The sequence below is a fragment of the Zophobas morio genome, unplaced genomic scaffold (assembly GCF_036711695.1).
Source record: "Zophobas morio isolate AGI-343-1 ecotype UQ-CSIRO unplaced genomic scaffold, CSIRO_AGI_Zmor_V1 ptg000020l, whole genome shotgun sequence".
Classification (NCBI taxonomy): Eukaryota; Metazoa; Arthropoda; class Insecta; order Coleoptera; family Tenebrionidae; genus Zophobas; species Zophobas morio.
The window spans coordinates 709,782-732,970 of NW_026972125.1; the positions used below are offsets into that span (position 1 = coordinate 709,782).

Below are 23,189 nucleotides of genomic sequence, written 5' to 3' on the forward strand. Positions count from 1 at the left end.
AATATCAAAAGATTGAAAAATCTAGAGTTTAAAAATGCAAAAAATTGAAAAATCGAAAAAGTAATAAGGTAGACACATCGAAAAATTCAGAAGTCAAAAATAGAAAAGCCGAAGAATTGAAATATTGAAAAATTCTAAAAGGGAAATATGTATCTAAAAACTGAAAAATCGAAAAATCAAAAAAGTGAAGTCGAAAAATTAAAAAATCAAAAACCTGAAAAATCAAAAAATTAAAGAATTGAAGAACAGGAAAATCGAAACACTCGAAGGTCAAGAAATGGGAAAATCAAAACATCGATTAATCGAAAAATCGAAAAATTGAGAGTTTATAAAAGTCAAATTTGAAAAATTAAAAAATCGAAAATTTGACAAAATGACAATTGAAAAACAGAAAATCTAAAACCGGGAAATCGAAAAATCAAAAGATTAAGAAATCGAAACTCTTGAAAAAATCGAAAACTTGAAAAATTGAAATATTGAAGAACTGAAATGAAAAATCGAGAAATCGAAAAATCTAAAATTTTAAATATTGAAAATGTTAAGTTTGATGGATGATGAATAAGAGCAGCGGACAGTCGTTTTATAGTTTTATTAAATAAATAACAAGTGTGTTCTAGAGCGAGTATGATATTATGACCGTTAGGTCCAGAGATTGAATATAAAGACTATGTTAACCGCTTGAAGAGTGCTTGAAGAGTGAATGATGAATAGTGAATAATGCTCCCTGTATTGGAAGGTGGTGGTGGCCCTGGCTCCCACCCTTACGGGTGGAGAGGGGTGAAACAGGTCCCCGCCAGAGGCACTAACAGAAAAATTGAGAGATTGAAAGATCAAAAGAACGAGAAATCGAAAAGTGATGAAGCCGAAAAATCGAAAAATAGAGAAATCGACAAACAAAAAGTTAAAAGTTGAAAAATTGGAAGAGCGGAAAATCAAAAAACGAAAAAATGGAAAGCTGGAAAAACTGAGAAACCGAAATAGGCCAAAATAAAAAATTGAAAAACTGATAAATCGAAAACCTGAACATCAAATCTCGATAAATTGGGAATGAAAAATTAACAAATCGAAAAATTGAAAAACAGAACATCTAAAAATCGAAAGATTAAGAAATATTGAAAAATTAAAATATCAAAAGATTGAAAAATTTAAAATTTAAAAATCCAAAAATTGAAACATCGAAAAAGTAATAAGGTAGACACATTGAAAAATCCAGAAGTCAAAAATAGAAAAGCCGAGAATTGAAATATTGAAAAATCCTGAAATATCTAAAAACTGAAAAATCGAAAAATCGAAAAGTGAAGTCGAAAAATAGAAACCTTAAAAAATCGAAAAATTGAAAAATCAAAAACCTGAAAAGTCAAAAAATTAAAGAATTGAAGAACAGGAAAATCGAAACACTGGAAGGTCAAGAAATGGGAAAATCAAAACATCGATTAATTGAAAAATTGAGAGTTTATAAATGTCAAATTTGAAAAATTAAAAAATCGAAAATTTGATAAAATGACAATTCAAAAACAGAAAATCTAAAACCGGGAAGTCGAAAAATCAAAAGATTAAGAAATCGAAACATTTGAAAAATTCGAAAACTTGAAAAATTTAAATATCGAAGAACTGAAATGAAAAATTGAGAAATCGAAAAATCTAAAATTTTAAATATTGAAAAATTAAAATATCAAAAAACTGAAAAATCTAAAATTTAAAAACCGAAGAATTGAAAAACCGACAATTGAAAAACAGAAAATCTAAAACCGGGAATTAAAAATCTGGCAAATTAAAAAATGAAAAATGAAAGCCCAAAAACTGAACAAATTAAAATTCAAAACTCGAAAAACTGAAAAATCGAGAAACTTAATACTTTAAAAAATGAAAATTTAAAACTGGACATTAGAAAACTTGTAAATTGAAAAAACAAAAAAACTGTAAAATCGAAGAACTGCGAGTCAAACAATTTCAAAAAATTCCGAAGTCGAAAAATCGAATAATTGAAAAATTTTAAGCTGAACATACGAAAAAGTGAAAATAGAAAATTAAAAAAAATAAAAATTGAAAAAAGCAAAATTGTAAAATGGTGCAACTGCAAACCGAAGCATTTGAAAAAAATAAAAATCAAAAAATTGAAAAATCCAATTGAAAGAAACGAAACTTTGAAAAACTGAGTTATTAAAAATAGACTAACTGAAAATGGAAAATTTCGAAAAACGATAATTGTAAAATTGAATAAATGTAAATCGCAAAATTAAAAAAAATTCAGAAGTCGAAAAATTGAAAAAATTAAAAATTTAAAAGTTGAATACTCCAAAAACCGACAGTCAAAAATTGAAAAAACCAAAAATTAAAAGTCAGCAAATCTGAAAAATGAAAAAATTGAAAATAAAGAAAAACTATAAAATCGGAAAACTCCAAAAAATTCCGAAGTCGAAAAATCGAAAATTGAAGAGATGAAAAGTTAAAATATCGAAAAATTCAAAGTCGGAAAAACTGGAAATTCAAAAAACTGAAAAAAGAAAAATTGAATTGAATTACAAATGCAAGAATTCGAAAAAATTCAAATTTGAAAAATCGAAAAATTGAGTCCAAACTTATATTGAAAGGATCTTGAGGATACCTTCACTAGTTTTTGAAATAATTTGGAAAAATCTCGTGAACCCCTTGTGTTTTGTTACTTAAGTAAATCGACAAACAAAAATTTAAAAGTTGAAAAATTGGAAAAGCGGAAAAATCAAAAAACGAAAAAATGGAAAACTGGAAAAACTGAAAAACCGAAATAGGCCAAAAATAAAATCTCGATAAATCGGGAATGAAAAATTAACAAATCGAAAAATTGAAAAACAGAACCTCTAAAACCAGGAAGTCGAAAAATCGAAAGATAAAAAAAATATCAAAAGATTGAAAAATCTAAAATTTAAAAATGCAAAAAATTGAAAAATCGAAAAAGTAATAAGGTAGACACATCGAAAAATTCAGAAGTCAAAAATAGAAAAGCCGAAGAATTGAAATATTGAAAAATCCTAAAAGGGAAATATGTATCTAAAAACTGAAAAATCGAAAAATCAAAAAAGTGAAGTCGAAAAATTAAAAAATCAAAAACCTGAAAAATCAAAAAATTAAAGAATTGAAGAACAGGAAAATCGAAACACTCGAAGGACAAGAAATGGGAAAATCAAAACATCGATTGATTGAAAAATCGAAAAATTGAGAGTTTACAAAAGTCAAATTTGAAACATTAAAAAATCGAAAATTTGACAAAATGACAATTGAACAACAGAAAATCTAAAACCGGGAAGTCGAAAAATCAAAAGATTAAGAAATCGAAACATTTGAAAAATGCGAAAACTTGAAAAATTGAAATATCGAAGAACTGAAATGAAAAATCGAGAAATCGAAAAATCTAAAATTTTAAATATTGAAAAATTAAAATATCAAAAAACCGAAAAATCTAAAATTTAAAAATCAAAGAATTGAAAAACCGACAATTGAAAAACAGAAAACCTAAAACCGGGAATTAAAAATGTGGCAAATTAAAAAATGAAATATGAAAGCCCAAAAATTGAACAAATTAAAATTCAAAACTCGAAAAACTGAAAAATCGAGAAACGGAATACTTTAAAAAATGAAAATTTAAAACTGGACATTAGAAAACTTGTAAATTGAAAAAACAAAAAAACTGTAAAATCGAAGAACTACGAGTCAAAAAATTTCAAAAAATTCCGAAGTCGAAAAATCGAATAATTGAAAAATTTTAAGCTGAACATACGAAAAAGTGAAAATAGAAAATTCAAAAAATTAAAAATTGAAAAAAGCAAAATTGCAAAATCGCGCAACTGCAAACCGAAGAATTTGAAAAAATTTAAAATCAAAAAATTGAAAAATCCAATTGAAAAAAACGAAACCTTGAAAAACTGAGGAATTAAAAATAGACTAACTGAAAATTGAAAATTTCGAAAAACGATAATTGTAAAATCGAATAAATGTAAATCGCAAAATTAAAAAAAATTCAAAAGTCGAAAAATTCAAAAAATTAAAAATTTAAAAGTTGAATACTCCAAAAACCGACAGTCAAAAATTGAAAAAAACAAAAATTAAAAGTCAGCAAATCTGAAAAATGAAAAAATTGAAAATAAAGAAAAACTATAAAATCGGAAAACTCCAAAAAATTCCGAAGTCGAAAAATCGAAAATTGAAGAGATGAAAAGTTAAAATATCGAAAAATTAAAAGTCGGAAAAACTGGAAATTCAAAAAACTGAAAAAAGAAAAATTGAATTGAATTACAAATGCAAGATTTCGAAAAAATTCAAATTTGAAAAATCGAAAAATTGAGTCCAAACTTATATTGAAAGGATCTTGAGGATACCTTCACTAGTTTTTTAAATAATTTGGAAAAATCTCGTGAACCCCTTGTGTTTTGTTTCTTAAGTAAATCGACAAACAAAAATTTAAAAGTTGAAAAATTGGAAAAGCGGAAAAATCAAAAAACGAAAAAATGGAAAACTGGACAAACTGAAAACCGAAGTAGCCCAAAATAAAAAATTGAAAAACTGATAAATCGAAAACTTGAACATTCAAATCTCGATAAATCGGGAATGAAAAATTAACAAATCGAAAAATTGAAAAACAGAACCTCTAAAACCAGGAAGTCGAAAAATCGAAAGATTAAGAAAAAAATATCAAAAGATTGAAAAATCTAAAATTTAAAAATGGAAAAAAGTGAAAAATCGAAAAAGTAATAAGGTAGACACATCGAAAAATTCAGAAGTCTCAAGTAGAAAAGCCGAAGAATTGAAATATTGAAAAATCCTAAAAGAGAAATATCTAAAAACTGAAAAATCGAAAAATCAAAAAAGTGAAGTCGAAAAATAGAAACCTTAAAAAAATCGAGAAATTGAAATATCAAAAACCTGAAAAATCAAAAAATTAAAGAATTGAACAGGAAAATCGAAACATTGGAAGGTCAAGAAATGGGAAAATCAAAACATCGATTAATTGAAAAATTGAGAGTTTATAAATGTCAAATTTGAAAAATTAAAAAATCGAAAATTTGATAAAATGACAATTCAAAAACAGAAAATCTAAAACCGGGTAGTCGAAAAATCAAAAGATTAAGAAATCGAAACATTTGAAAAATTCGAAAACTTGAAAAATTTAAATATCGAGGAACTGAAATGAAAAATTGAGAAATCGAAAAATCTAAAATTTTAAATATTGAAAAATTAAAATATCAAAAAACTGAAAAATCTAAAATTTAAAAATCGAAGAATTGAAAAACCGACAATTGAAAAACAGAAAACCTAAAACCGGGAATTAAAAATCTGGCAAATTAAAAAATGAAAAATGAAAGCCCAAAAATTGAACAAATTAAAATTCAAAACTCGAAAAACTGAAAAATCGAGAAACTGAATACTTTAAAAAATGAAAATTTAAAACTGGACATTAGAAAACTTTTCGAAAAACGATAATTGTAAAATTGAATAAATGTAAATCGCAAAATTAAAAAAAATTCAAAAGTCGAAAAATTGAAAAAATTAAAAATTTAAAAGTTGAATACTCCAAAAACCGACAGTCAAAAATTGAAAAAACCAAAAATTAAAAATCAGCAAATCTGAAAAATGAAAAAATTGAAAATAAAGAAAAATTATAAAATCGGAAAACTCCAAAAAATTCCAAAGTCGAAAAATCGAAAATTGAAGAGATGAAAAGTTAAAATATCGAAAAATTAAAAGTCGGAAAAACTGGAAATTCAAAAAACTGAAAAAAGAAAAATTGAATTGAATTACAAATGCAAGAATTCGAAAAAATTCAAAATAGTTTTTGAAATAATTTGGAAAAATCTCGTGAACCCCTTGTGTTTTATTTCTTAAGTAAATCGACAAACAAAAATTTAAAATTTGAAAAATTGGAAAAGCGGAAAAATCAAAAAACGAAAAAATGGAAAACTGGAAAAACTGAAAAACCGAAATAGGCCAAAATAAAATCTCGATAAATCGGGAATGAAAAATTAACAAATCGAAAAATTGAAAAACAGAACCTCTAAAACCTGGAAGTCGAAAAATCGAAAGATTAAAAAAATATATCAAAAGATTGCAAATCTAAAATTTAAAAATGGAAAAAATTGAAAAATCGAAAAAGTAATAAGGTAGACACATCGAAAAATTCAGAAGTCAAAAATAGAAAAGCCGAAGAATTGAAATATTGAAAAATCCTAAAAGGGAAATATGTATCTAAAAACTGAAAAATCGAAAAATCAAAAAAGTGAAGTCGAAAAATTAAAAAATCAAAAACCTGAAAAATCAAAAAATTAAAGAATTGAAGAACAGGAAAATCGAAACACTCGAAGGTCAAGAAATGGGAAAATCAAAACATCGATTAATTGAAAAATCGAAAAATTGAGAGTTTATAAAAGTCAAATTTGAAAAATATAAAAATCGAAAATTTGACATAATGACAATTGAAAAACAGAAAATCTAAAACCGGGAAGTCGAAAAATCAAACGATTAAGAAATCGAAACATTTGAAAAATTCGAAAACTTGAAAAATTGAAATATGGAAGAATTGTACTGAAAAATCGAGAAATCGAAAAATCTAAAATTTGAAATATTGAAAAATTAAAATATCAATAACTGAAAAATCTAGAATTTAAAAATAGTTGAATTGAAAAAACGACAATTGAAAAACAAAAAATTTAAAACCGGGAAGTCGAAAAATCGAAAGATTAAGAAATCGAAACATTTGAAAAACTGAAACATGGAAGAGCTGAAATGAAAAATCGAGAAATTGAAAAATCAAAAATTTTAAATATTGCAAAATTAAAATACCAAAAAACTGAGAAATCTAAAATTTAAAAATCGAAAAAGTAAAAAGTCGACACATCGAAAAATCCAGAAGTCAAAAATGGAAAAGTCGAAGAACGGAAATATTGAAAAATCCCAAAACTGAAATATCGAAAAACTGAAAAATGAAAGAAAAACTGACGAATCGAAAAACTGAAAAATCCCAAAACTGAAATATCAAAAATCGAAAAATTAAAAAAGTGAAGCCGAAATATCGAAACCTTAAAAAATCGAAAAATTGAACAATCAAAAACTTGCAAAATCGTAAGATCGAAAAATTGAATAACAAATAAACTGAAAAATCTCAAAACTGAAATGTCAAAAAACTGAAAAATTAAAAAATTGAAAAATTGAGAAATCTAAGAATCAAAAAATTGAAGTTGAAAAATCAAAAGCTGAAAAATTAGAAAAATTGAAAAACCAAAAAACCTGAAAAATCAATTAATTGAAAAATCGACAAATAAAGAGTTTATAAAAGTCAAAAATTGAATAATCGAAATATTGTCGAAAGTAAAACGTGTCGTTAAAAATATTATGACATTTTTTCTACATAGTTGATTTTATTCCTAGTTAGAAACAAACACTGTTGCCAACATAAGTCGAGGAGTCCTCAACCGTCATTTAATTTAAACTATGACGTTTCTCTATGTTCTCTGCTGGAATGATCTTCCTGTTTCTGCTATCAGTGATTATCAAACAGTTTTTGTTTTTAAACACAGACAGACGTTGAACTTGTTGAAATACCTTGTAATAAAAAATGGGATCATGAGAAATTGGTAACACAGTGCTCGCAGAACTAAAAGTTTGTAAAAAAGTCATGCAAAAAATATTTATATCCAGTCCCGTGACACAATTTGTTGAGAATCACTGACTGTTGTGACTAGACGTCAATAAAAGTTAGGTTATTTGTAAACATTTGTAAACGTTGTAAGATGCACAACCAGCCGAAACTTATCGAACTGCGCCCCAATCGGGCCCTCCTGAATTCCAATTTCGACGGCTACAAGTTAAGTCTGGCCCAAATTCCCACGGTTACGAAAGAATTGAAAGTCCCAGTGGATCGACTGGTGCCCGACATAAACCAGTATTCTCTGCTACATGCCAAACTCTACGCCCTCCACAACCACCTAGTCGGCGAAAGCGATGACTCAGAGTCCATTTACTTCATCGACAAGGACCTCCACGTCCAAAAATTCACAATTGAAGCCCTAACTAGCCACTTCTCAAGTGTGACTTTGTGGAAGGTGCCGCTCCAAAGAGAGAGAAACCCTGGCGACTATAACGTTTCGATGAAGCTTGTGACTGATAAGATTGCCGTGGTGGCGGATGGAATGGGGTATTTGTATGTTGTAGACCGAGGTTCTAGGGATGTAGATGAAAAGTGGAAAGTGATTTTCACGGGGGATGTGACAGGGCCTGGAGAAAAGTTTGTGATTACTGATGTGGTCTACAAAGAAGAGCAAAAGCCAGAGTTGCATTTATTGTTGACTACTATAAGACAGAAGGAGGAAAATGAGAGACATTCCACGGTGTTGCACTGGGTGACTTTGGAAAAAACTGATGTTTGGAATCAGGTTGCTATTAGAGAGCTAAGTGTTAGTGGGTTTGTCCAGTATGCAAATTTAGAGCGCAGTTGTGACGCGCTCTATGTGATAAGTGATACCGGGTGTAAGTTTGTTTTGGATTCAGAAAATGAAATTCGTGACACTCAGGAAGTTCAAGTTGAGACTGAGAAGAAATACAAATGGGGGCAAGGAAGCGACGATGTTACTTTGAAGTTTAGTCTTTGTGAAAATATTAGCAAGAATTTAGTTACTGTGGAAGTCCAGGCTACACAAATTAAGGTTAAATACGGCGATGAAGTTCTTCTAGAGGGTTTTTTGCATCAAAGGATCGACTCAGACATGACTTGTTGGACTGTCATGGGTGATACATTAGAGGTTGTTTTGCAGAAGTCTGAAAGTGGCTTGATGTGGCCTGAGGTTGTTGTAGGAGACACACTTGGGGAGTATGTGCCAGATCCTGCTTTAGTGGATGACGTCGTGGAGAGGTTGGCACCACTTACAAGCGACATTGAGGTACTAATGGTCGATTTATAAACTTGCCGTTGATGTTGGCGTTACTTACTTTTTGCCCATTTTTTTTAAAACACGTTTAAAATGGTAAATTTTATCGATTTTGCAATTAGTCTCCGCCCCTCGGTCTGACAATGAAAAATTCATCACGATTGAGATTGAGACAGATGGGTGGGGCTTCTCTTTGGTTTTCTTTTTCAATTAATACATTTAGTTTTCTTTAAGTACTTAGGAACACATTTCACATGGTAATTTATCGAAAATAAATAAGGATTTGAAAATCAAGCTCCGCCCCTCGGCTTACGACGAATAAAAAAAATCATCAGAATTGAGACAGGTCGGGTGGGCAGGGCTTATTTTTTGCCTTTTTTTCTTAATATACATAGCCATCTTTTCACAACATGAAACTTAAAACATTGTTAAAATGGTACATTTTTGCAAGGAAATATGGATTTCGCAATTATGGGGCGGAGCTTAACTGCAAAATACTTATTTCTTTACAAGAAATTGAAAACATGTTTTTGAGTATCGTGTTGTTCAAACAATACTATGTATATTAAGAAAAAAAAGGCACAATATAAACCCCGCCCACCCACCCTTTCTCTTTTTTTTATTCTTAGAAACTTAAAATATGTTTAAAACGGCAAATTTTTGTACGGAAATATGGATTTTGAAATTAGGCTCCACCCCTAGGCCTGCCAACGAATGAAAACTTCATTACTATTTAGATCAAGGCAGATATTGGTGGGGCTTAATCTTTGGCTTTAATTTTTTCTTAATATACATAGTATTCTTTGAAAGAAATAAGGATTTTGCAGTTAAGCTCCGCCCCCTTGGCTCACGACGAATAAAAAAATCGTCACAATCGAGATAGGGTGGGTGGGCGGGGCCTTTTTTTTTTCTTTATATATAGCCATCTTTTCACAACAAGAAACATGATTAAAATGGTACATTTTTGCAAGGAAATATGGATTTTGCAATTATGGGGCGGAGCCAAAAAAATTCCAGAAATACAAGAAATATAATAAACCAAAACATCGTAAATATCCAAAAAATAAAAAAAAATCTAAAAAAAAAATCTAAAGAATTTAAGAAGCCCAAAAAACGGAAAATATCCACAATTCCAAAAAAATTTAAAATTAAAAAACCAAAAAATCTAAAAAATCCAAACAAGACAAAAAATCGAAGAAATCGAAAAAACCCAACACACTCAAGAAATCCAACAACTCCAAAAATTAAAAAACCAATAGATCTAAAAAATCAAAACTCGCAAAAAAGAAAAAACAATCAAAAAATCTAAGAAACAAAAAATTCAACAATTCAAAAAATCGAAAATATCCGAAAAAAAGTTTAAATAATTTAAAATATCCAAGAAACTCAAGAATCTCAAAAAGTCAATAAATCAAATAATTTTAAAATTCCAAAAATAGAAAATATCCCAAAAATTCTAAAACTACAAAAAAAAAACAGAAATAAAAGAAATCTAGTAATCCAAAAAATCTAAAACATAAAAAAAAATTAAAAAATCTAAAAAATCTACAATACAAGAAATCGAAGAAATCCAAAAAAAAAACGACAAAGTCAAGAAATCCAACAATTCCAAAAATTAAAAAACCAAAAAATCTAAAAAATCAAAACAAAAAAAAATTAAAAAGATCTAATAATTCGAAAAATCGAAAATATCCGAAAAAAATTTTAAAAAATTAAAAAATCCAAGTCGCTCAAGAAACTGAAAAACTTCAATAATTTCAAAAATCTAAAAATAAAAAATATCCCAAAAAATTTAAAAATCCAAAAAACCTCAGAAATACAAGAAATATAATTGTTTAAAAAATCTAAAACATCCAAAAAATTCAAAACAATCTAAAAAATCAAAGAATTAAAAATTAAAAATCTAAAAAATTTAAGAAGCCTAAGAAACTGAAAATCAAGAAATCCAATAATTCTAAAAATTCAAAAAATCCATGGAATCAGAAAAAAATACCAAGGAAAATAAAAATTATCAAAAAAATTGAAAAATCGAATAAATAAAAAAATAAAATTTAAACTAACCAAAAAAATAATAATAAAAACAAAACCTTCAATAAATTCAATAATTCAAAAAAATCGAAAATATCCGAAAAGAAGTTTAAAAAATTTAAAAGATCCAAGAAACCCAAGAAACTCAAAAAGTCAATAAATCAAATAATTTTAAAATTCCAGAAATAGAAAATATCCCAAAAATTCTAAAACACCAAAAAATTTTAAACAATCTAAAAAATCCAAACAATACAAGAAATCGAAGAAATCCAAAAAAAAACCGACAAACTCAAGAAATCCAACAATTCCAAAAATTAAAAAACCAAAAAATCAAAACATAAAAAAAATTGAAAAAAATTAAAAAGATCTAAGAAACAAAAAATCCAATAATTCGAAAAATCGAAAATATCCGAAACAATTTAAAAAAAATTAAAAAATCCAGGTCGCCCAAGAAACTCAAAAACTTCAATAATTTCAAAAATCCAAAAATAAAAAATATCCCAAAAATTTAAAAAATCCAAAAAACCTCAGAAATACAAGAAATATAATTGTCTTAAAGATCTAAAACATCCAAAAAATTCAAAACAATCTAAAAAATCGAAGAATTTAAAAAAAATTAAAAATCTAAAGAATTTAAGAAGCCTAAGAAACTGAAAATCAAGAAATCCAATAATTCTAAAAATTCAAAAAATCCATGGAATCAGAAAAAAAATACCAAGAAAAATAAAAATTATCAAAAAAATTGAAAAATCGAATAAATTAAAAAAAAAAATTAAAATTTAAACTAACCAAAAAAAAATAATAAAAACAAAACCTTCAAAAATCCAAAAAACGGAAAATATCCCACAATTCCAAAAAAATTAAAAATTAAAAAACCAAAAAATCTAAAAAATCCAAACAATACAAAAAACCGAAGAAAAAAAAAACAAAACAACAAACTCAAGAAATCTAACAACTCCAAAAATTAAAAAACCAAAAAATTTAAGAAACAAAAAATCCAATAATTCGAAAAATCGAAAATATTCGAAACAAATTTTAAAAAATTAAAAAATCTAAGTCGCGCAAGAAACTCAAAAACTCCAATAATTTCAAAAATCCAAAAATAAAAAATATCCCAAAAATTTAAAAAATCCAAAAAACCTCAGAAATACAAAAGTCTAAAAAATTCAAAACAATCTAAAAAATCAAAGAATTAAAAAAAAAATAAAAAATCTGATAATTCTAAAAATCAAAAGGTGAAAATATGTCAAAAATTAAAAAAATCCAAGAAATCAGAAAATAAAAAATAACTAGAAAATAAAAATTATCCAAAAAATCGAATAAATAAAAAAACAAAAAATAAAAAAAATTAAAGAAACCAAAAAATTCAAGAAATTTAACAATTCCAAAATGTTTAAAAATTCGAAAAATGAAAAAAGCAAATCAAATAAATTCAAAAATTCTCAAGAATAAAAAAACGAATAATTCAAAATATGGAAAACCAAATAAATCCGAAAAGCTCAAGAGACTCAAGAAATCCAATAATTTCAAAAATCCAAAAAAATCTAAAAACTCAAAGAATTTAAAAAAACATAAATCTAAAGAATATAAGGAGCCCAAGAAACTGAAAAAACTCAAGAAATCCAATAATTCTAAAAATCAAAAAGTGAAATTACGTCAAAAACTCAAAACATCCAAGAAATCAGAAAATAAAAAATTACTAGAAAATAAAAATTATCCAAAAAATTGAAAAAACGAATAAATAAAATTAAAAAATTTAAACCAAAAATTTAAGAAATTCAATACTTCCAAAATTCCAAAAAATTCAAATCATGCCTAAAATCCAAAAGAATTAAAAAAATAAAAAACTCAAAAAATCCAAACAATACAAAAAAAAAATGAAAAAAAAATCCAAAGAATAAAAAAATGAATCCCAAAGATGGGAAAAAATTAAAAAATCGAAAAAATCCAAGAAAAACAAAAATAATCCAAAAAATTGAAAAATAATATCTAGGAATTTGAGAAAATATCTAAACAATCCAAAATCAGAAAATAAAAAAATAACACTAAAATAAAAATTATCAAAAAAAATTGAAAAATCGAATAAGAAAACAAAAATAAACAAATTTAAAGAAACTAAAAAATCCAAGAAAACCAAAAACCAAATAAATCCAAAAAATCCGAAAACTGAAAAATTTTCAGCTCTAAAAGTAATTTCAGCGTCAACAGCAAGTTTATAGATTCCGCTGACGTCATTAATTAGTTGGACAGGAATATAACAATTTTTTTCAGGCCACACCTCCATCCGGGGCCACTTTTAACAGCCAGCAAGTGGAAGAGTGTGACTTCGAGTGCGACAAGCTGACCATTTTGGAACGCCTGTCCCGAAATTCGCACAACATCACCCACAAAGTGAATTTGGGGTCACATCAAGTACTCTTAACTGTCAACTTGGACAATCAATCGCCATTGGCTGTAGCAGTTCGTAGTGACGTAGACGCCTGCATTTGGCAACCCCAATGGATTTCAGACGACTTTGTAGTCGAACATCGGGGTACTTTGCTAGCGCTAGGATACATTCAAGTAGGTTCTAAGTCCAAAATAATAAACACTAACGTGTGTATTACAGGCTTCAAAGCAACAAATGAAATTTTTTGCGTGTTCCCCGGACTTAAGTTACTCTGTAATATGCGAATCAACGAAACATATTTTCATTTATTGTCAAAACAAGAGTATTGGATCAGGTGAATTAAAAAATCGAATAACCGGACGCCGAATTACCACGATGGCGCAACAACAAGTATACAGCTTACCTAGTAACGACGAAATCCTGGGTGTATTTGCGTCAAATACTTACTTATATGTACTGGGAGAAAATTTTATTACAGCCTTGAAGTTGTAGTAATTTTTTAATAACGACAATAAATCACAGAAATCAATCTTTTTTTACAAGTTCATGGCAGGCTGAGACAATATCAGGGTACTTAAATTGGTAGCCTAGGTTTGTGGCCTTCTTTGGGAGAACCCTCTGCCCTTGTGTTAGCATATTCGCCCTTTCCTGACTTAGTAACACGTTCAATACCATCTTAGGGACTGGTATTAAGGCCGGTCGACCCATGGCTTTAGCAAACGCCTGAAATTTTAATCACTTAATTTTACTTACAATAAAAAAAAAAGGATATAACGTACGTCAGTGAACTGCTTATTGGTTACACTGTGTGGCGCCACTCCATTCATCGTCCCGTCAACCTTATTGTTTTTAATAGCGAATAACATCAAACCAACTATATCGTCAATGTGGATCCATGGTAAGAACTGATCACCGGGCATCACGGGCCCCCCTAACCCCAAAAAGAACGGCATGTACAGCTGCTTAATCATGCCGCCGTTCTTCCCTAAAACTACCCCACTACGAATCGTCACTTGCCTCGTATCGCTGTCGGGAAGTTTAGCGGCGTCTTCCCACTTATGACACAAACTCGACAAAAAATCATACTCTTCCCCTGCGCAGGACTCATCATAGATTTTAACTTTATCCGGTTTGTATATTCCTACTCCTGATATTGTCAAAAAGACTGCTGGTTTGTGGTCTGAGTCTGTAATCGCTTTGGCTAGAGACGCGGTTGTGTTAACTCTGGAGTTGAACACGTTTTGTTTGAAGCCCGCATTCCAACGTTGTTTCATGTCGAGGACGTTTTGGCCTGCCAGGTTGATCACAGTGGTTGTACCCTCTGGAAGTCCGTTGTCGTTTAGTTCGTTCCATGTCATGCGTTGGGGGCCCGGCATTCGCGAGATAATGGTGACCGAATAGCCCTTGGACTTCAGGGCTTTGCAGAGGTGGGTTCCGATGAAGCCCGTGCCGCCCCCTGAAACACGAAACTATTATTATTGGTTTATATGGGGGCTGCAAACTGTAAACAAACCCACGACAGCGATACCCAACTTTGACATTTTGACATTAACTATTTATTTGTTCGTTTGTTGCATTATAATACTTTCAATTTATAATACCTGTGATGTAAGGGTAAAAAATTAGAATCGATATTTGTTCAAATTGAAGTTTTTGTTTTATATAAGATCATTTATAAATAAATTAGGGCATCTTCGTCTGGTGCGTACCGTCGCGATACGTCTCACTCGCTCTAGCCAAGACACCAATTGTCAGCATAGTGGATTTTGAAACACAGATCGTGTAGTGGCACACCTGTGACGTATTTATAAATAATTTTGTGTCTCTCTCTGACAACTCGTCCCGCGTATCCACAGCTCGTATCACAGTAATATCAGAGAACATAGAGAAGCGTCATAAGTTAAATTAAAGTGACAAATTGACATTAGATTTTCCAGAATATTACAAGCTGCTTACTGTTTTCTTCACTTTAATTCAGGTCACACGAATTACAGTTGGTCGTCTGAAAACTCGTTTGATCTACAGACCAGAGCGCACTCAGGCCAATATCGTCTCTAAGCGTTCGGAAACGATTTGATTTATAAGCCATGATCCGTGAGCTGATACACATCCTAACCGGTTTCGACCATAATTTCTGCTGTTTCAACTTTCGAATTCTCAGTTTTGCGAAATTTTAGTTTGGGAATTTTTCAGTTTACTCCTATTTATTATTAAATTTTTGGATTTTACAATTTCTCAATTTTTCGATTTCTCGGTTTTTAGTTTTTCTTTTCAATTTACGATTTTTAAATATTTCGGTTTTTCAATTTTTGACTTTTATAAACTCTTATTTGTCGATTTTTCAATTAATTGATTTTTCAGGTTTTTTGGTTTTTTAATTTTTCAATTTTTCAACTTCACTTTTTTGATTTTTCGATTTCTCATTTTTCGATTCTTTGGATTCTCAGTTTTTGGATGCTTCAGTTTTGGGATTTTTCAGTTTTTCGATTCGTCACTTTTTCATCATTTTTCAGTTTTTCGATATTTCAGTTTTGGGATTTTTCAATATTTTTGTTCTTCGAATTTTCCATTTTTGACTTCTGGATTTTTCGATGTGTCGACTTTTTACTTTTTCGATTTTTAAATTTTAGATTTCTCAATTTTTTGGTATTTTAATTTTCCAATATTTAAAATTTTTGATTTTTCGATTTCTCGATTTTTCATTTCAGCTCTTCCATATTTCAATTTTTCAAATGTTTCGATTTCTTAATCTTTCGATTTTTCGACTTCCCGGTTTTAGATTTTCTGTTTTTCAATTGTCGTTTTTTCAGTTCTTCGATTTTTAAATTTTAGATTTTTCAGATTTTTGATATTTTAGTTTTTCAATATTTAAAATTTTAGATTTTTCGATTTCTCAATTTTTCATTTCAGTTCTTCGATATTTCAATTTTTCAAGTTTCGAATTTTTCAAATGATTAGATTTCTTAATCTTTTCATTTTTCGACTTCCAGACTTTGGATTTTCTGTTTTTCAATTGTCATTTTGTCAAATTTTCGATTTTTTTAGTTTTCAAATTTGACTTTTATAAACTCTCAATTTTTCCATTTTTCAATTAATCGATGTTTTGATTTTCCCATTTCTTCACCTTCGAGTGTTTCGATTTTCCTGTTCTTCAAATCTTTAATTTTTTGATTTTTCAGGTTTTTGATTTTTTAATTTTTCGACTTCACTTTTTCGATTTTTCAGTTTTTAGATATTTCACTTTTAGGATTTTTCAATTTTTGGATTTTTAAATTTTAGATTTTTCAATCTTTTGATATTTTTTTTCTTAATCTTTCGATTTTTCGACTTCCTGGTTTTAGAGGTTCTGTTTTTCAATTTTTCGATATGTTAATTTTTCATTCCCGATTCATCGAGATTTGATTGTTCAAGTTTTCGATTTATCAGCTTTTCAATTTTTTATTTTGGCTTATTTCGGTTTTTCAGTTTTCCATTTTTTCGTTTTTTGATTTTTCCACTTTTCCAATTTTTCAACTTTTAACTTTTTGTTTGTCGATTTACTTCAGAAACAAAACACAAGGGGTTCCCGAGATTTTTCCAAATTATTTCAAAAACTAGTGAAGGTATCCTCAAGATCCTTTCAATATAAGTTTGGATTCAATTTTTCGATTTTTCAAATTTGAATTTTTTCGAATTCTCGCATTTGTAATTCAATTCAATTTTTCTTTTTTCAGTTTGTTTGAATTTTTAGTTTCCCCGACTTTTAATTTTTCGATATTTTAACTTTTCATCTCTTCGATTTTCGATTTTTCGATTTTGGAATTTTTTGGAGTTTTCCGATTTTATAATTTTTCTTTATTTTCAATTTTTTCATTTTTCAGATTTGCTGATTTTTAATTTTTAATTTTTTCAATTTTTCGACTTTTGAATTTTTTTTAATTTTGCGATGTACATTTCTTCAATTTTACAATTATGGTTTTCGAAATTTTCAATTTCAATTAGTCTATTTTTAATTCCTCAGTTTTTCAAAGTTTCGTTTCTTTCGATTGGATTTTTCAATTTTTTCAAATTCTTGGGTTTGCAGTTTCACGATTTTACAAGTTTGCTTTTTTCAATTTTTCGTTTTTTCAATTTTCTATTTTCACTTTTTCGCATATTCAGCTTAAAATTTTTCAATTATTCGATTTTTCGACTTGGGAATTTTTTGAAATTTTTTGACTCGCAGTTCTTCGATTTTACAGTTTTTTTGTTTTTTCAATTTACAAGTTTTCTAGTGCCCAGTTTTAAATTTTCATTTTTTAAAGTATTGAGTTTCTCGATTTTTCAGTTTTTCGAGTTTTGAATTTTAATTTGTTCAATTTTTGGGCTTTCATTTTTTATTTTTTAATTTGCCACATTTTTAATTCCCGGTTTTAGGTTTTCTGTTTTTCAATTGTCGGTTTTTCAATTCTTCGATTTTTAAATTTTAGATTTTTCAGTTTTTTGGTATTTTAATTTTTCAATATTTAAAATTTTAGATTGTTCGATTTCTCGATTTTTCATTTCAATTCTTCGATATTTCAACTTTTCAAGTTTTCGAATTTTTCAAATGTTTCGATTTCTTAATCTTTTGATTTTTCAACTTCCCGGTTTTAGATTTTCTGTTTTTCAACTGTCGTTTTCTCAAATTTTCGATTTTTTAATTTTTCAAATTTGACTTCTACAAACTCGCAATTTTTCGATTTTTCAATTAATCGATGTTTTGATTTTCCCATTTCTTGACCTTCAGTGTTTCGATTTTCCTGTTCTTCAATTTTTTAATTTTTTGATTTTTCAGGTTTTTGATTTTTCAATTTTTCGATTTTTTAAGGTTCCTATTTTTCGACTTCAATTTTTGATTTTTCGATTTTTCAGTTTTTAGATGTTTCAGTTTTAGGATTTTTCAATATTTCAATTCTTCGGCTTTTCTATTTTTGACTTCTGGATTTTTCGATGTGTCTACATTTTTACTTTTCCGATTTTTCAATTTTTGGATATTTGCATTTTTGAGTTTCTCGATTTTCAAGTTTTTCGCTTAAATTCTCCGAATTTACAAGTTTTTGATTGAAATTGTATAATTTTGAAATTTCCATTTTTCAAGTTAACAATTTTTCGATTTTGCAATTTTTTAATTATTCGATTTTTTAAATTTACAGTTTGGAAATTCTTTCATTTTTCGATTTTTCAATTTTTAGATACATATTTTGATTTTTCTTTTTTTAATTTTGATTTTTACTTAGTTGCTCAATTTTTCGATTTAAAATTTTACAATTTTTCAATAATTCTCAAATTCTCGATTTTAATTTTGATTTTTCGTTTCTTCAATTTTGTATTTTTTTCATTTTTGCAATTTTTTTAATTTTTCAATTATTCGGTTTTATAATTTTACAGTTTTGAAATTCTTTCATTTTTTGATTTTTCAGTTTTCGGATTTTGCGTTTTTTCAAATTTTCGATTTTTATTTAGTTGCTCAATTTTTCGATTTAAAATTTTTAGATCTTTCAATTTTTAAGTTCTCGATTTTAATTTTTCAGTTTTTTTGTCCTTTATTTTTCAGTTTCTAGTTTTACAATTTTCAGTTTTGCAGATTTTCGAATTTTCAATTTGGTTATTTTGCAATTTGTCCACTTTTAGATTTTACAATTTTGATTAGTTTTCATTTTTTAGATATATATTTCGATTTTCCGGTTTTTCAATTTTTCATTTTTAAAGTTTTCAATTTTTAATTTTTAATTTTTTTATTTTAATTTTAGATTTTTAATTTTGTATTTTTCGAACTTTTCAAATTTTCAATTTTATATTTTTCGATTTTGCAGTTTCTCGATCTCTCACTTTTATTGCAAATTTTAGGATTTTTGATTTTTTGGGTTTCCAATTTTTCGTTAATCAATTTTTCGATTTTTCAATTCAATTTGAAATTGTTCGTTTTTTCAGTTTTCCAATTTTTCAATTCTCAAGTTGTCGATTTTAATTTTTCATTTTTCGTTTTTACAATTTTGTAATTTTTCATTTTTCCGATTTTTTAATTTGAAAATTTTGAGTTTGCGACTTTTCAGTTTCTTGTATTTTATTTTTCAGTTTCTAGATTTCGAATTTTTAGTTTCGCACTTTTTCGAATTTTCAATTTGGCTATTTCGCAATTTTTCGATTTTTAAATTTTACGATTTTGGTTTTATTCCAATTTTTAGATGTTTTGATTTTCCGTTTTTTCTGTTTTTTGGTTTTTAGTTTCACAGTTTTCCATTTTTAAAGTTCTCGATTTTTGATTTTGTATTTTTCACACTTTCCAAGTTTCAGTTTTGTATTTCTCAATTTTTTAGTTTCTCGTTTTTGCGAATTTTTTAAATTTAACAGTTTTGAAATTCTTTCATTGGTCAATTTTTCGACATTTAGTTGCTCGATTTTCAATTTTTTAGTATAAATTCTTTCATTTTACAAGTTTTTGATTTCAGTTTTTTGAGTTTTTAATTCTATAATTTTGAAATTTCCATTTTTCAATTTTGCAGTTTTTCGAATTTTTAATTTTTCGATTTTGCAATTATTTAATTCTGCAATTATTGGATTTTTTAATTTTATAATTTGGAAATTCTTTCATTTTTCGATTTTTCAATTTTGAATTTTTCATGTTTTCGATATTTTAATTTTTAAAGTTCTCAATTTTTAATTTTGTATTTTTCGAACTTTTCAAGTTTCATTTTTATATTTTTCGATCTTTCAATTTTTCTATTGCAAATTTTACATTTTTTTATTTTTCTACTTTCTAATTTTTCGTTTTTTCAATTTTTCGATTTTAGTTTCGCGTTTTTTCGAATTTTCAATTTCATGAATTTGGTATTTTTTTTAAATTTTAACAGTTTTGAAATTCTCCTTTGTTCAATTTTTCGATTTTTGGTGTCTGGATTGTTAATTTTTCGAATTTTCCATTTTTCACAAAAAAATTTATTTAAATCGACATTTTTTAAAATTGTAAATTACGAGATTTTAAATTATTTTCCCCGATGGATGTTTCTTCGACAAACTGGGAAATCGAAAAATTGCCAATACGAAAAATCAAAAGTTGAAAAATCGAAAAAAGAAAAAAATCTCCAAAAAATGTAAAAAACGAATAAGGCTACAAATAAATTTTAAAAGCATGATGAAAAAAAAACTAAAAAAAGAGAGTCAAAAAAGTCTACAAAAATAAAAAGTTTTACAATTTGGAAATTCCTTCATTTTTCGATTTTTCAATTTTTAGATGTATTGATTTTTCGTTTTTTCAATTCTCAAGTTCTAGATTTTAATTTTTCAATTTTGAATTTTTCATGTTTTCGATTTTTTAATTTTTACAATTCTCAATTTTTAATTTTGTATTTTTCGAACTTTTGAAGTTTCAATTTTATATTTTTCGATTTTTGTGGTTTCCAATTTTTCGATTTTCCTGTTCTTCAATTGTTTAATTTTTTGACTTTTCAAGTTTTTGATTTTTCAATTTTTCTATTTTTTAAGGTTTCTATTTTTCGACTTCACTTTTTTGATTTTTCGATTTTTCAGTTTTTAGATATTTCAGTTTTAGGATTTTTCTGTTTTCGACTTCTGGATTTTTCGATGTGTCTACCTTTTTACTTTTCCGATTTTTCAATTTTTGGATTTTTAAATTTTCGATTTTTCAATCTTTTGATAATTTAATTTTTCAATATTCCTTAATCTTTCGATTTTTCGACTTCCTGGTTAAATGTTCTGTTTTTCAATTTTTCGATTTGTTAATTTTTCATTCCCGATTTATCGAGATTTGATTGTTCAGGTTTTAGATTTATCAGTTTTTCAATTTTTTATTTTGGACTACTTCGGTTTCTCAGTTTTTCCAGTTTTCCATTTTCTCGGTTTTTGATTTTTCCGCTTTTCCAATTTTTCAACTTTTAACTTTTTGTTTGTCGATTTTTCAATTTTTCGATTTTTAAATTTTAGATTTTTTAATTTTTAAAATTTTAGATTTATCGATTTCTCGATTTTTCATTTCAGTTCTTCGATATTTCAATTTTTCAAGTTTTCGAATTTTTCAAATGTTTCGATTCCTTAATCTTTCGATTTTTCGACTTCTTGGTTTTAGATTTCTGTTTTTCAATTTTTCGATTTGTTATTTTTTCATTCCCGATTTATCGAGATTTGATTGTTCGGGTTTTCGATTTATCAGTTTTCCATTTTTTCGTTTTTTGATTTTTCCGCTTTTCCAATTTTTCAACTTTTTACTTTTCCGATTTTTCAATTTTTGGATTTTTTAAATTTTAGATTTTTCAATCTTTTGATATTTTATTTTTTCAATATTCTTGAATTCCTAGTTAGATGTTCTGTTTTTCAATTTTTCAATTTGTTAATTTTTCATGCCCGATTTATCGAGATTTGATTGTTCAGGTTTTTGATTTATCAGATTTTCAATTTTTTATTTTGGCCTATTTCGGTTTCTCAGTTTTTCCAGTTTTCCATTTTTTCGTTTTTTGATTTTTCCGCTTTTCCAATTTTTCAACTTTTAACTTTTTGTTTATCGATTTCTCTATTTTTCGATTTTTCGACTTCATCATTTTTCGATTTCTCGTTCTTTTGATCTTTCAATCTCTCATTTTTTCAATTTTTCAAATTTTTAAGTTTCTTGATTTCTCAATTTTTTCGAACAATTGAGAAACCGAAATGGACTTTTCGACTCCACGATTTCTTGATCTTTTGATTTTTCGATTTCTTGGTTTTTCGATTTTCCAGTCTTTCGATGTTTCCATTTTTCAGTTATCCGATTTTTTAAATTTGGGGGTTTCGATTTCTGGATTTTTCGTTATTCGGTTTTTAAATTTTAGATTTTTGAATTTTCCATTTTTTCGATTATCTGATGTTTCATTTTTCGATTTTCAGTTCTTCGATATTTCGATTTTTCAATGTTTCGGTTTTACGATTTTTCGAATTTTCGATTATTTTAATTTTTCAATTTTTTTCTCACTGTTAATATCATACAGAGTCATCAAAATTGATTGAGAGAGTTGGTAAACCTGAACTTGAATAATTTAGTTTATTAAGTTGTATAAAAATATTAGCTGTCAGATTTGAAGTTTCAAGTTTCAAATTTCAAAACTCAGTGGCGTCTTTTTTCGACTTTTTTTTTGTAAAAACATTAGTTGTCAGATTTGAAGTTTCTAATTTTTGTCACGCCACTGAATTCATTGCCATATAACCTTAAACAAGTCTGTCATAAGGATGACAAACTTCACGACAAAAACAGGGGGTACCAACTCTCTCAATCAATTTTGATGACCCTGTACAAAAATTGTCACTAAAACATTTAAAAATTCATACAAAATAGAACAGTGTTTCCAAAACATTTTCCCGAAAAAAATCCATTGGGTTACTACGATTTCAACAATATTCTTAGTTTAAGACGTTTTGCTAGTATAAAACACAAATAAAGAATTAATTCTTAGTTAAACAAAATATGTAAAATCGTCTAAATATGTACCAAAAATGTTCGCTATTGGCATCGACTATTTAAATTTGGCGCTTGCTTTTGACGGTTGAGGACTCCGACGTCAATAAGAGTGGTTTTGCAAAATCAGCCTGTATGTCGCATCTATATTAATCTATGGTCACATCATCTGTCTTTTTCATTCCGATTGACACTTTGTTAGTGTGTTTTATCAACACGGTCGCAAGGTTGGCCACCATGTTCCAATGGTGTTCAAACCTAACCTAAAAGTCCACAAAAACAAATCACTATTTTGGTGTGATTAAACGCACAATTTCGTTTTTCGCAACTAATGATGCTCTAATCTGACCGTTGTTTAGGCCAGTATGTCGGACGTCGTGGAGCTCCTCTTTTTCGACACTTTTGCGCACGACAACACTGAGGTAATTTTTCCCCATTTGTG

General features: G+C 27.4%; 3 protein-coding genes across 5 annotated transcripts in view; 2 read left to right on the forward strand and 1 right to left on the reverse strand.

Moving 5' to 3' along the window:
- The first annotated feature begins 7,530 nt into the window (after window positions 1–7,530).
- LOC135131528 (nudC domain-containing protein 1) lies at window positions 7,531–13,837 on the forward strand. The gene is made up of 3 exons (XM_064059308.1): window positions 7,531–8,903; window positions 13,191–13,481; window positions 13,528–13,837. Exons 1-3 carry the CDS (start codon window positions 7,758–7,760, stop codon window positions 13,798–13,800), a joined length of 1,710 nt encoding a protein of 569 aa, XP_063915378.1. The 5' UTR covers window positions 7,531–7,757; the 3' UTR covers window positions 13,801–13,837.
- LOC135131532 (epimerase family protein SDR39U1) lies at window positions 13,789–15,052 on the reverse strand. 3 transcript variants are annotated; one of them, XM_064059312.1, is made up of 3 exons: window positions 14,822–15,052; window positions 14,088–14,777; window positions 13,789–14,031 (listed from the first exon to the last, which is right to left on the reverse strand). In XM_064059312.1, the coding sequence occupies exons 1-3, from the start codon at window positions 14,855–14,857 to the stop codon at window positions 13,834–13,836; spliced, it is 924 nt and encodes a 307-aa protein (XP_063915382.1). In that variant the 5' UTR covers window positions 14,858–15,052; the 3' UTR covers window positions 13,789–13,833. The 3 variants fall into 3 exon arrangements, with proteins under 3 accessions (XP_063915382.1, XP_063915385.1, XP_063915384.1); XM_064059315.1 differs by having other exon boundaries at window positions 14,088–14,764; window positions 14,910–15,051; XM_064059314.1 differs by having other exon boundaries at window positions 14,088–14,764; window positions 14,822–15,051.
- A 7,913-nt stretch (window positions 15,053–22,965) lies between these two features.
- The window catches only part of LOC135131270 (protein virilizer), a 28,813-nt gene continuing 28,589 nt past the window's right edge, over window positions 22,966–23,189 (forward strand). Inside the window, exon 1 of the mRNA XM_064058936.1 lies at window positions 22,966–23,169. Within this exon, the coding sequence (XP_063915006.1) occupies window positions 23,113–23,169 (57 nt within the window). The 5' untranslated portion in view covers window positions 22,966–23,112. The remainder of the gene's footprint in view (window positions 23,170–23,189) is intronic.